The sequence below is a fragment of the Anolis sagrei genome, chromosome 1 (genome assembly GCF_037176765.1).
Source record: "Anolis sagrei isolate rAnoSag1 chromosome 1, rAnoSag1.mat, whole genome shotgun sequence".
Taxonomy (NCBI): domain Eukaryota; kingdom Metazoa; phylum Chordata; class Lepidosauria; order Squamata; family Dactyloidae; genus Anolis; species Anolis sagrei.
In genome coordinates this window covers 59,348,825-59,359,845 of record NC_090021.1, presented here as the reverse complement: position 1 = coordinate 59,359,845, position 11,021 = coordinate 59,348,825, and the positions used below count along the sequence as shown (strand labels likewise).

The window sequence follows — 11,021 nt, the reverse complement described above, 5'->3', positions numbered from 1 at the left end:
ATTTTGGGTCATCTGAGGATTTAGCACCAATGTCTGCAAATATTATTCGTATAAATTATGACATTTTATAATCAATTGGAGACTAAGGGCCCTTCCAGACAGGCCCTATATCCCAGGATTTGATCCCAGTTTTTCTGCTTTGAACTGGATTATCTGAGTCCGCACTGCAAGACAATCTGGGATAAAACAGAAAACCTGAAGACCCTGGGATTTAGGGTCTGTCTGGAAGGGCCCTAAGGCCCTTTCCACACAGCTGTATAAAATCCATATTGAACTGGATTATATGGCAGTGTAGACTCGGAAAATCCAGTTCAAAGCAGATATGGTGGAACATCTGCCTTGATATTCTGGGTTATAGTCTTCTGCTTAGTCCAAAAGATAGATATGAACAATGCTGGGATCTCACAACCTGAGGATGCTTGCCATAGATGCAGGTGAAACATCAGGAGAGAATGCTTCTAGAACATGGCCATATAGCTTGAAAAGCTTCCAACAACCCAATGCTAGGATCTATAGCACAAGGTTTTAGTTTTTCTCAGAAGTAAGATCTATTGGATTTGTTAAATCTTATTTTCAAGTCAATGGAATTAGGGTTGCTGTTTAATAGTAATATCCTATACTTTGTTTAGCCATTAGGTTGATTGGCTTCACTGATGCTAATTAGCTGGCAATATCTATAGAATGTAGCTTTCATCCCACGGGTCATAACCTTTTGGCTAAGCCATTAAGTAATTGGGTGCACTTATTTCACTAAGAGTGCAACTTTCAGTATTAACTCTACTGCAAACCCAAACACCCTTGCTCATGAATACTTCTCACTTTGAATGATTACATACCATTTCTAAAACTGAACTGTTTGTAACATTGGAGCAAACACAACACAATCACAGATCATTTCCTGTCATTGCTTCTTGAGTAACATTTAAAATATTGGAATTTCCCATTGGACTGTGAATATCTAGATATTTGTGCTAGTATTTCTTATTTTTCATCCAACAGTAAGGCAACATCCAAGATTTTTGTGCTCCAGACCAAACTGTGTTTGGATTGAATCCCTTTTACATAAATGTAGGTCAGCCACTTGCCATCAACCTTGTTTAGGATTCATATGAGGGTGTGCTATTTCTAACTTGAAATTCCTGCAAAGCTCCAACGTAGACTGTGAAAGGACCTGTCCTCAGTGACTCTTACATCAATGGAACACTGTGCCTGTTCTTCATAGTCGTAAGGTGAGAATGCTTTGGCCAGAATACAGAGAAAATTTCCCAGGGTCTTGTTGCCTTAGACAATCATTGGGACAACCACTGCAAATAAACCTTTTCCTAAATTCAATTTGGTCAGGTATGCTGCTTGAGTCTCTTACACAAGGATATCACTAATTTCCAGAGCGTTCCCTTTTATAATTCTTTGTGTCTGGAACTCTTGATGGGCAGCATATTGTAACCGTAGACATGACACAAAATTACTTCACTCTAAGGTTACACTTTTTCTGTTCTTCCCTTAATGTTTCTTTTATAACAGAAGGAGGATGTTGGAATAAAAAAAATCCCAGTTGATTTGGCTGGTGTGTACACCTCAGTAGCTGCAGTATTCATTTAAATTTAAAAGGTATTAAAAAAGAGTTCACTCACAGAACATGTTTAAAGCTCCTAATTTCACTTTATTTAATGCAAAAGATAAAAAATAATAGGTAAAAATAGTAATGTGTTAGTTTAGCAACTATAAACAGTGAAAGCATAGTGCAGGTGATAGTTCAACAAAAGTAAATTGAAAGTATAATGAAGGTGAGATTTCAACCATCACACTCCATTAAAACAATGTTTGTTGTTTTGCTTTATTGCTATACAAATTATCACCATTAAAAACTTCAAAAAAGTAAAGTTGCAAAGCCCGACTTCACTGAAATGAACAACCAAGTTCACCTTACGTGCAGTGGAGTCAAAAGTTTGCATTTTTATCAGAGATTAATGGTAGTACTGTTGCAGCTAAAGCACTTAAAAGTCTTTGTAGTCAAGGAAACATATGGTAAATATATAGTGATCTATTGAGGTGATGGCATAAACTTATCAAGAAATATGGAGGGAGGGGGGTTATACTAAGCCCGATAGAAATGGAAAGAAATGGGAAGACTGTGTCCTAGTTTGTGACATTTCTGCATTGTGGATGCATAATTTGTGTTAGAACCAGTAGGTAACCTTCACAGGGATTTGTTGACCAGATACAGAGCTTTGAATATGTTCCAGCTGTCATCACATGATATGACAAGGCCTAACCTTTCCCACTACTTAAGCTACGTTAAAGAACATACAGTGGTATTACTGGGCTACAATATATGAAGACACTTATTTTAGGATATAAGTGTAAATAAAAGGGTTTTTGTTGGAGATCTAGATCAAATGCCTCTCAATACTTTGGCATGCCCAAATAGCATTAGCAGGGAAGAATTTATTATCATTCCACCTCATTATAAGCTCAAGTCTGAACTGCATGCCAAGACACCAAACCAACTTTCCAAGAATTTTTTTTAAAAGCAAGGATATTGTTTTACCTAGAATGCAAATTCTCCATACAAATTGGTATAATACATGAGGTATTATGTCAAAGAGATTCTTAAGAACTTATTACCATCTATCAATTCAAATCCAATTTTAATAAAGTGCCTAATACATATTTCCACAGACTATAGTGGTTCCAAAGAATCCTTTACAGTTGTATATATGTGCGTTTTTTCCTCTTTCAAACTGTCTAAACATGTGTTTACATAAGACACCAGTCTGTACTATATGTATTTCTATCATTTTAAAGAGTACTGAATTGGTTTATCATGCAAATCTTGTTATTTAATATTACACTGACCTGTAATATGGAACACAATGCTAGTGGGTGTACTCATTAAAACACTCCAAAAAATAAAAAATAAAAATTACTGTGCATGTGCAGTTTGGATTTTCAAATGTAATGACCATTTTCAAAGATCTACCAAAATCTATTCTGCATTAAAGAGCAGTCTGAACATTAACACTTAAGAACAGTCTGACCCAACAGCATCAGTTAAAACTCAGTTGAACATTCTCTCAACATCAAAAATGTATAGTGTTTTGCCACAGAAACGGGGACCATAAAACCATCGTTCTGAGAATTACTTATGACCATATGAACATTCAACACAACGGGTTGCACACAGCAGTGTTGCTAACACAACTGTAAACATCACAGAAGCACTACAGCAAGGTTTGGCTATTTCTAGTAACTGATGATTTATTGATTAAAAACGTGTGCTTTCTGATGCAAAACAAACAAAAGCAGAGTGATCAAAACAGTATTTTTACAAAAGAATTTGTGAACGTAACAAAAAAAAAAGGCAAGGCATGCCTACATGAAACTGAAGTTAATGTAAATCCCAGGTTGCTCATTTAAATATGAACAGAGTCGTTTCCTGTTCAACACATGCATTACGAAATTTCAGGCAGAAATTTCCATTAATCTCTCTGCTGCCAAGACATAGGCAAAACATGGAAAACCTGCACATCACCACACGGTTTCCTGCCACTACCTGGGAACGTGATGTCAGAAGCAGGAACAGTATCAACAGTACGATGCTTTAAGTGAGAAATAAAATCAATTCACCTGCATTGTATTAAACGTTTGGGCTTTTTAATAATAATAATAAAGCAAACTACGCCAAACCTTTCCACATGTTTACGACAGGAATGACCATGCTGAATGAGCTGAAAAGGCATAGGTCTGTGAAAAAGTATAGTTGTGTTACTCTGTCTGCATCAATGCACTGTTAGACAAAAATTAGAACTTATCACAAAAATCCTGCAAAAGCATCACATAATGGGAGAAATAATGCAGTTTTGCAACCTTACAACCAACCACATGAACTATGATCAACTCTTGTCTTTAAGGGAGGGAAACTAACCTCCCAATCCCTAACATAATTGTGCCTCATTTAGCATAATACTCTGAAAGCAACTTCCTTTTCCAATCTGCCTCCTCAGATGCAAAGCATTTTCGCAGCGACGGGGAAACTATGTTTCCAAGTGAAATCCTTTGTATTTTCTGACTTGTCTTTGGAATGAACCAGGGAGATGTTCCATGTTGTCTCTAAAACCTGTTAAGACTCCAACACAAATGAGTATGAGCAAAAAAATAAGGGGCCACAGACAGTAAGGCGAGCTTTACAATGTCAGAAGATGTATTTGGCATCTTTAAAAAAAGAAAGTAAGGGGGAAACCAAGTGCATACAATTACAGCTAAAAGCATTTCTGATTCGTCAAGTGCTCTCTAAAAAAAGCAGCGCCAAGTCACAGCCTACACTGAACAGTAACTGTCACCAAGGAAGCACAACAAATAACTGCTATAACCAAAACAAAAGTTGCCGTAAGTAAGTACATACCTTTTTGTCTTCAAAAAAAATATAGAAACACAATGTATTAAAAAAAAGAAATCAAAATTATACAGCCATGTTTTTATGAAGTCTACATTTCCCTTGTCTTGGAGATATATATATATATAATATATATATATATATAGGTATTTATAGGTATTTATAGATATTTATACAATTTGAGCAGTTTCAGGTTAAAGGTGATGTTGCAGTGAGAAACTGGGAAAGTCAGGAGTCCCTCTCTTTTTTCACCTTCACGTCTCCTGCGAGAATGGTGGCGATCTCGCCCTGCATGAAGGCCCAGGGGACATTGGAGCCCACCAAGGGACACTTCTCCCCACTGGGGCAATACACTTCCCCATTGGCGCCTTGCTGCTTGATGCTCTGTCTGGAGCAAGGGAAGCAAAACTTGTGGGAGGGGACGGAGGGGCACTGCACAAAGTGGGTGTCTTCTAGGCGCTCGTGACACAGAGTGCAACACAGGGGGACGCTTGCGGCCAGAGAGGAGTCTGGGAGGCTGGCCGGGTGCACGGGCTCCATCCCGCCGGCATTCCCCCCTTGGCTGGGCACCTCCCTGGGCAGCCGCCTTTGGTTCATGGGGGACGGGGAGGGCGGGCTGCTGCTATTCCTTCTGGTGGTGGAGTGCACCTGGTTGGCATCTTTGGAAGCGTGGTTGCCCCCGGCATTGTCCGCAACCAAAATTAGCGCAGCCATCGGGGACTGGCCGTTCTGGACTGCCTCGGGCGGCGTGGTCCGGTTGGAATGTGGCGAGGCGGTGGGCGGCGGTGGGGACATGAAGGAGGGGGCCCCCATCGGGATCTTCATCCCTTCTGAGGAGGTCGGGAGCCATGACTGTGCCTCTCCGTTGATTTTAGGAGGCCCAGCTTCCCCTTCCGGCTCTGGGGAAGGCTTTCTTTTCCTGGCAGCCCGTGCTCCTGTACAGACAGGGGGGGAAAATAAGGAGAGATGATTTTTTTTTCATGCCAGGAGCAATTTGAGAAACTGAAAATCACTTCTGGTGTGAGATAATTGGCTGTCTGCAAGGACATTGCACAGGAGACACCCGGATGTTTTACCATCCTGTAGGAGGTTTCTCTCATATCCCCGAATGAGAAGCTGGAGCTGACAGACAGGAGCTCACCCCACTTCTCAGATTCAAACTGCCAACCTTTCAGTCAGAAGTCCTGCCGGCACAAGGGTTTAACCCATTGCGCCACCGGGGGCTCCTAGGAGAGGTGATAAGGTTGCAGAAAGACAGGCGTGAAAACCGGCTCATGATGGGTAGCTCAGCCCCAGTAAGTGGCTGGACGCAGGCCATGTTGCTCACCAACGCAAGCAGATAAAACCAGCTTAAAAAAAAAACCCAACCCAACAACCTGAGTGACTTCAGCTTATCTGGGGCTGTGGATCAGCAGCTGCAAGGCAAGTGAACACGCCGTGCCGCCAGTGCTTACGCTACAGTACGGGATGCATCCAAAGGCACCCACACTGTACTCCCCCCTCCCACGCGGGCCCTCGGCCAAATGGCCGCTCGCTCGCTCTCTGCCTTGTAATCTTCCACTCCCTGGAAACACATCCAGGCTCAAAGGCAGGGCAGGGCACCACATCCAATACGTGTGACCCACTTGAGAGCACGCAGCAACGGGCAGGGAATGCCCGGCTACGTCCAGAGAGAAAAGCCTGGCAACCTGTGAGGGGCGACTCCAGAGATGGCACCCTGCTCCCCAGCCTTCTGCAAAACACCTCTGGGAGCCTCAATGGGGCCCTTTCCCCAAGAAGGAGGCTGGGGCCTGGGGGGGGGGGAGGGGGAAAGCCTCCCTCGGCTCCTGAGTCATCATCCATGTTATGTTTCCAGCCTCTGAAGTACAAACCACACTCCAGCACCAGGAAGTGGTGCTGAAATGGCGACCCCAGCTCCCTTTCCTGCACTGAGAGGGAGGGACCCACTTCTTTCCATTCAAACGTTACTTTGGACCCATATATTTTATGTGTATGCCCTAGCGCAGGCATGGGCCAACTTGGGCCCTCCCTCCAAGTGTTTTGGACTGCAACTCCCCCCCATTCCTAATAGCCTCAGGTCCTTTCCTTTCCCCTCTCAGCCACTTAAGCGGAGGAAAAGGAAAGGGGCTGAGGCTGTTAGGAATGGGGGGAGTTGCAGTCCAAAACACTTGGAGGGAGGGCCCAAGTTGGCCCATGCCTGCCCTAGCATGTGCTTTGAAGAAATGCAACGTGTTCGATACGTAATGGTGCATTTCAACGTCCTTGTGCCATAAGGAGAAGCAGATAATACTATGAAGAAAAATGGCTGGGAAGGAAAAGGAGGGGAGCAGTTGGCAGAAAGAAAGGGAGACCCCTCCCCTCGTTCTCTGTTGAGCAGAAAATGCAGAACCAGGGTGGCCATTTCAGCACTACTTCCTGGTGCCTGCTGGAAACGTAACATGGATGACTCAGGGAGGAAGGAAAGAAGAAAGGAAGGAGAGGGAGGGAAGGAAGGAAGGAAGGAAGGAAAGGGGGAAAGAAAGCTAATAAACGAAGGAAGGGGAGGGAGGGAGGGAAGAAAGAAGAGAAGGGAGAGAGAGGGAGAGGAGGAAAAAAAGGGAAGGGAGAGAGAAAGAGGGAAAGGAGAAGAAGGGAAGGAAGAGAAGGAAGAAAGGAAAAGGAGGGAGAGAGGGAAAGGAAGGAAGGAAAGGAAGGGAAGGAAAAGAGGGAGTGGGGAAGAAGGAAGGGGAGGGAGGGAAGGAAGAAAATGGAGGGAAGGGGGAGAGAGAGAAGGAAAAGAGGAAAAGAAGGAAGGCAGGGAGGGAGGGGGAAGAAAAGGAGGAAAAGAAGGAAAGAAAGGAGAAGAAGGGAAGAAAGAGAAGGAAGAAAGGAAAAGGAGGGAGAGAGGGAAAGGAAGAAAGAGAAGGAAGGAATGATGGAAGGAAAGGGAAAGAAGGAATGAACGTGAGGGAGGGGGTGGGAAGAAAGGAAGGGGGAGGGAGGGGGAGAGAGGGGGGGTGCCGAGACCGCTTGGGCCACCTCAGCACCCCTTCCTTCCTCTTGGCCCGTCTTCCTGGCCACTCACCGGAGGCCTTGGCGCCGTTGCCCTCGTAGCCCAGCAGCCGCCCTCCTGCTCCTCCTCCTGCTGCTGCTCCTGGTGGCGCTGCTCCGGCGGCGGCGGCGGCGAGGCCGGGCTCCTTCTTGAACTTGCCCTCGTAGGGGACGGCGTGTCCGCCGTGCTGCAGGGCCAGGAGCGTGTCCCGCACGGTCTTGGGCTTCCCCAGCCACTCCTGCTCGGAGCCCCCGCCGCGGCCTTTGCCCTCCAGCGCCTCCAGGCCCTCGACGGAGCCCCGCTGCGAGGCAGGGCCCTTGTCCTTGTCGGCGTCGCCTCCCGAGGAAGACGAGGAGGAGGAGGAAGAGGAAGAGACGGAGCCGGGCCTCTTGTGCGGAGGCGCGCCTTCTCCCGCCGCCACGGAGACCTGCAGCGGCGGCCCGGTGATGGCGGCCAAGGAGGCGGCGGCGCGGCTGCTGAGCCCGGGGAGCGCGGCGCCGTTCATGAGCGGCACCAGGGTGGGCGCCACGGCGTGCGTGGTCCTCCGCGGGTTGGGGCTTTGGCGGTTCAGCTCGGGCGGCTCCTCGGGCTTGGGGAAGCCGTTGGGCACCAGGATGCCGTTGACTTGCCGCCCGCCGTACTCGGGGCCCAGGCGCGGTGGGGCCCGCTCTGAGGCGGCGGCGGCCAGGGCGTAGCGCTCGTGCGGCGGAGGCCCCCCGCGGGAGGCGGCCTCAGCGGCGGCGGCAGCGGCGGCAGCCACGGCGGCGGAGTGCATCTCCTTGGCGCTGAGCGGGGGCGGCGGCGGAGGGGGCGGCGGGGCCTTGGCGTGGGGGCCTTGCTGGGGGCCCGCTCCCCCGCCGCCGCCCCCTCCCCCGCGCGCCTCCTGGAAGCTGTGGGCCCGCTTGAGCTGCCGCGCCGTGTCGATGACGAACTCCACCCGGTCGGCGCCCTCGTAGTTGACGCAGCCGCGGCAGACGGGCTCCGTGAAGTCCCAGATCATGGCCCAGGGCATGCGGGGAAGGTCGCAGAGGTAGCACGACTGGCGGCGGGAGGCGGCCGAGACCGCCACCGCCGCGGAAGACATGGCCGCGGGACCCGGGGGCGGCAGCAGCAGCAGCACAGCCAGCGGCAGCGAGCACGGGCCTCGCCTTCCTTCTCCTCCTCCTCCTCCTCTCCCTGCAACAGCAGCCTCCTCTGCTCCCGCCGGAAAAGCAGCCGCGCCGTCGCTCCTTGGCAAAAACGCCTTTCCTCCGCTACCGCATCGCCCGGGCCTCGCGCTCTTCCTTCGCGGCTCGTGCTCTCCTTTCGTGGCTCGCGCTTGCTTGCTCGCTCACTCTCTCTCTCTCTCTCTACTACCACCGCGCTGCCCAGACGCTCCTTCTCTCTCTCTCTCTCTCTCTCTTTCTCGCGCTGCTGGGGCGGGGACTCCACGAGCCGCCGCCGCTGAGTGCGTTCTCGCTGCTCCAGTGACTCGATTCTTCGACAGTGCCCAGGAGCGCATGCGTACTAGGCTCTCCCCCTCGCCGTTTCCCTCCCTCCTCCTTCCCTCCCTCTCCCTCTCTTCCTCCTCCTGCTGCTCATTGAACTTCTGCCAAGACAACAAGGGCTGCGAGAATAACCAGCTCTCTCTCCGAGTCAGCACCGGGGAAAGGGAGGGAGGGAAGGAGGAAAGGGAGGGAGGGACGGGAAAGGGCTCTCGCGTGTGAATGGAGGCCAAGGTGGGGGGAAAATTTCCTCGCCCTCAATGCGGATGCCAGGATTGGGGAGATTCCTTTTTGCATGTCCCTCTTTTTGCCATTTTGTATGTATCTGTATTTATTTTCGGGCGATTCCTTGGGAGGGAAAAGGGCTCTCGCGTGTGAATGGAGGCCAAGGTGTGTGTGTGTGTGTGGGGGGGGGGGGGGGTTCCTCGCCCTCAATGCGAGTGCCATGGATGGGGAAATTCCTTTTTGCATGTCTTTTTTTTGCCATTTTGCATGTATCTGTGTGGTCTGGTTGCCCCTGACAAGATAAATAAATGTATCTGTGTGGTATTGGGATACTTCAATTGCATGTGTGTGTATGTGGCTTCACGTCAGGTTTTGGGATTCTTCAATGGCCGCCCTTTGAAAAAAAACAACAGCAATCTAGGTGACCATTCGACTTCCTGATTTTAATTCAGATTTCAGCATGCATTTTTCACGTTCGCACCTTCAGAAACAATGGTTTGACGGCTTCTCCATTGATAATACAAAGGCATGGAATATATATACAAGGAATAGAAATACTGTACTACAAGGATTATAAATATTGTAAATGGAATATAACACAAGGAATATAAATACTGTAAATGAATAAATAAAGGCATGGAATATAATACAAGGCATAAAAATACAAGGGATATAAATACGGTAATACAAGGAATATCAATACTGTAAATAAATAAAGGCATGGAATATAATACAAGGAACATAAATACAAGGAATATCAATACTGAAAATAATGAATAAATAAAGGCATAGAATATAATAAGGAATATCAATACAAGAAATATAAATACAATAAATAAATAAATAAATAAATAAAGGCATGGGATACAAGGAATATCAATGCAAGGAATATAAATACTGTAATACAAGGAATTACAAAAGGAAGATAAATGCTTTTGAACTGTGGTGCTGAAGGAAAGTTCTGAGAGTGCCTTGGACTGCGAGAAGATCCAACCAGTCCATACTTCAGGAAATAAAGCCCGACTGCTCATTGCAGGGAAGGATATTAGAGGCCAAGATGAGGTATTTTGGCCACATCATGAGAAGACAGGAAAGCTTAGAGAGGACTGATGCTGGGGAAAATGGAAGGAAAAAGGAAGAGGGCCGACCAAGGGCAAGATGGATGGATGGTATCCTTGAAGTGACTGACTTAACCTTGAAGGAGCTGGGGGTGGTGACGGCCGACAGGGAGCTCTGGCATGGGCTGGTCCATGAGGTCACGAAGAGTTGGAAATGACTGTACGAATGAACAACAATGCAAGGAATATCAATATTGTAAATAAATGAATAAATAAAGGTATGGAATATAATACAAGGAATATCAATAGCGTAATACAAGGAATATCAATACTGTAATTAAAGACATAGAATGTAATACAAGGGATATCAATACTGTAAATAAATAAATAAAGACATGGGATATAATATAGAAATAGTATACAGAAATATAATAGAAATACTGTATTACAAAAAATAGAAATACTGTAAATGAATAGGCAAACTTACGCCCTCCCACCAGGCTTTTTGGACTACAACTCCCACCATTCCTAACAGCCTCGGGCCCTTTCCATTTTCCCTTCAGACGCTTAAGCCTGAGGCTGTTGGGAATGGTGGGAGTTGCAGTCCAAAACACCTCGTGGGAGGGCCCAGGATTGCCCGTGCCTACTCTAGAGAAACCCCATTAAAAGTAAGTGCAACTCATAAACATGGTGTTTCTGGTGCAGAGCCTAACCCCAGGCGGCCCTTTCCCCCTCTTTCCCACCCTCCCCACCAGGCCCGCAGCCAGGATTTCGTTTCGGGGGAGGGGGGGCTGATTTTTTTCGGGGGGGGGGTTGGGGAGGGCTGAGTT

General features: G+C 47.4%; 1 protein-coding gene across 1 annotated transcript; it reads right to left on the bottom strand.

The window, feature by feature from the left end:
• Nucleotides 1-2,631: 2,631 nt before the first annotated feature.
• Nucleotides 2,632-9,065, bottom strand: IRF2BP2 (interferon regulatory factor 2 binding protein 2). The gene is made up of 2 exons (XM_060753842.2): nucleotides 7,458-9,065; nucleotides 2,632-5,328 (listed from the first exon to the last, which is right to left on the bottom strand). The coding sequence occupies exons 1-2, from the start codon at nucleotides 8,506-8,508 to the stop codon at nucleotides 4,622-4,624; spliced, it is 1,758 nt and encodes a 585-aa protein (XP_060609825.2). The 5' UTR covers nucleotides 8,509-9,065; the 3' UTR covers nucleotides 2,632-4,621.
• Nucleotides 9,066-11,021: the final 1,956 nt, after the last annotated feature.

Bases quoted from the DNA above. Each gene is read 5' to 3' on its own strand.
- IRF2BP2 (XM_060753842.2), bottom strand. From the start codon at position 8,508: ATGTCTTCCGCGGCGGTGGCGGTCTCGGCCGCCTCCCGCCGCCAGTCG. The intron at 5,329-7,457 runs GTGAGTGGCCAG...CTGTCTGTACAG, and splicing joins CAACGGCGCCAAGGCCTCCG to GAGCACGGGCTGCCAGGAAA.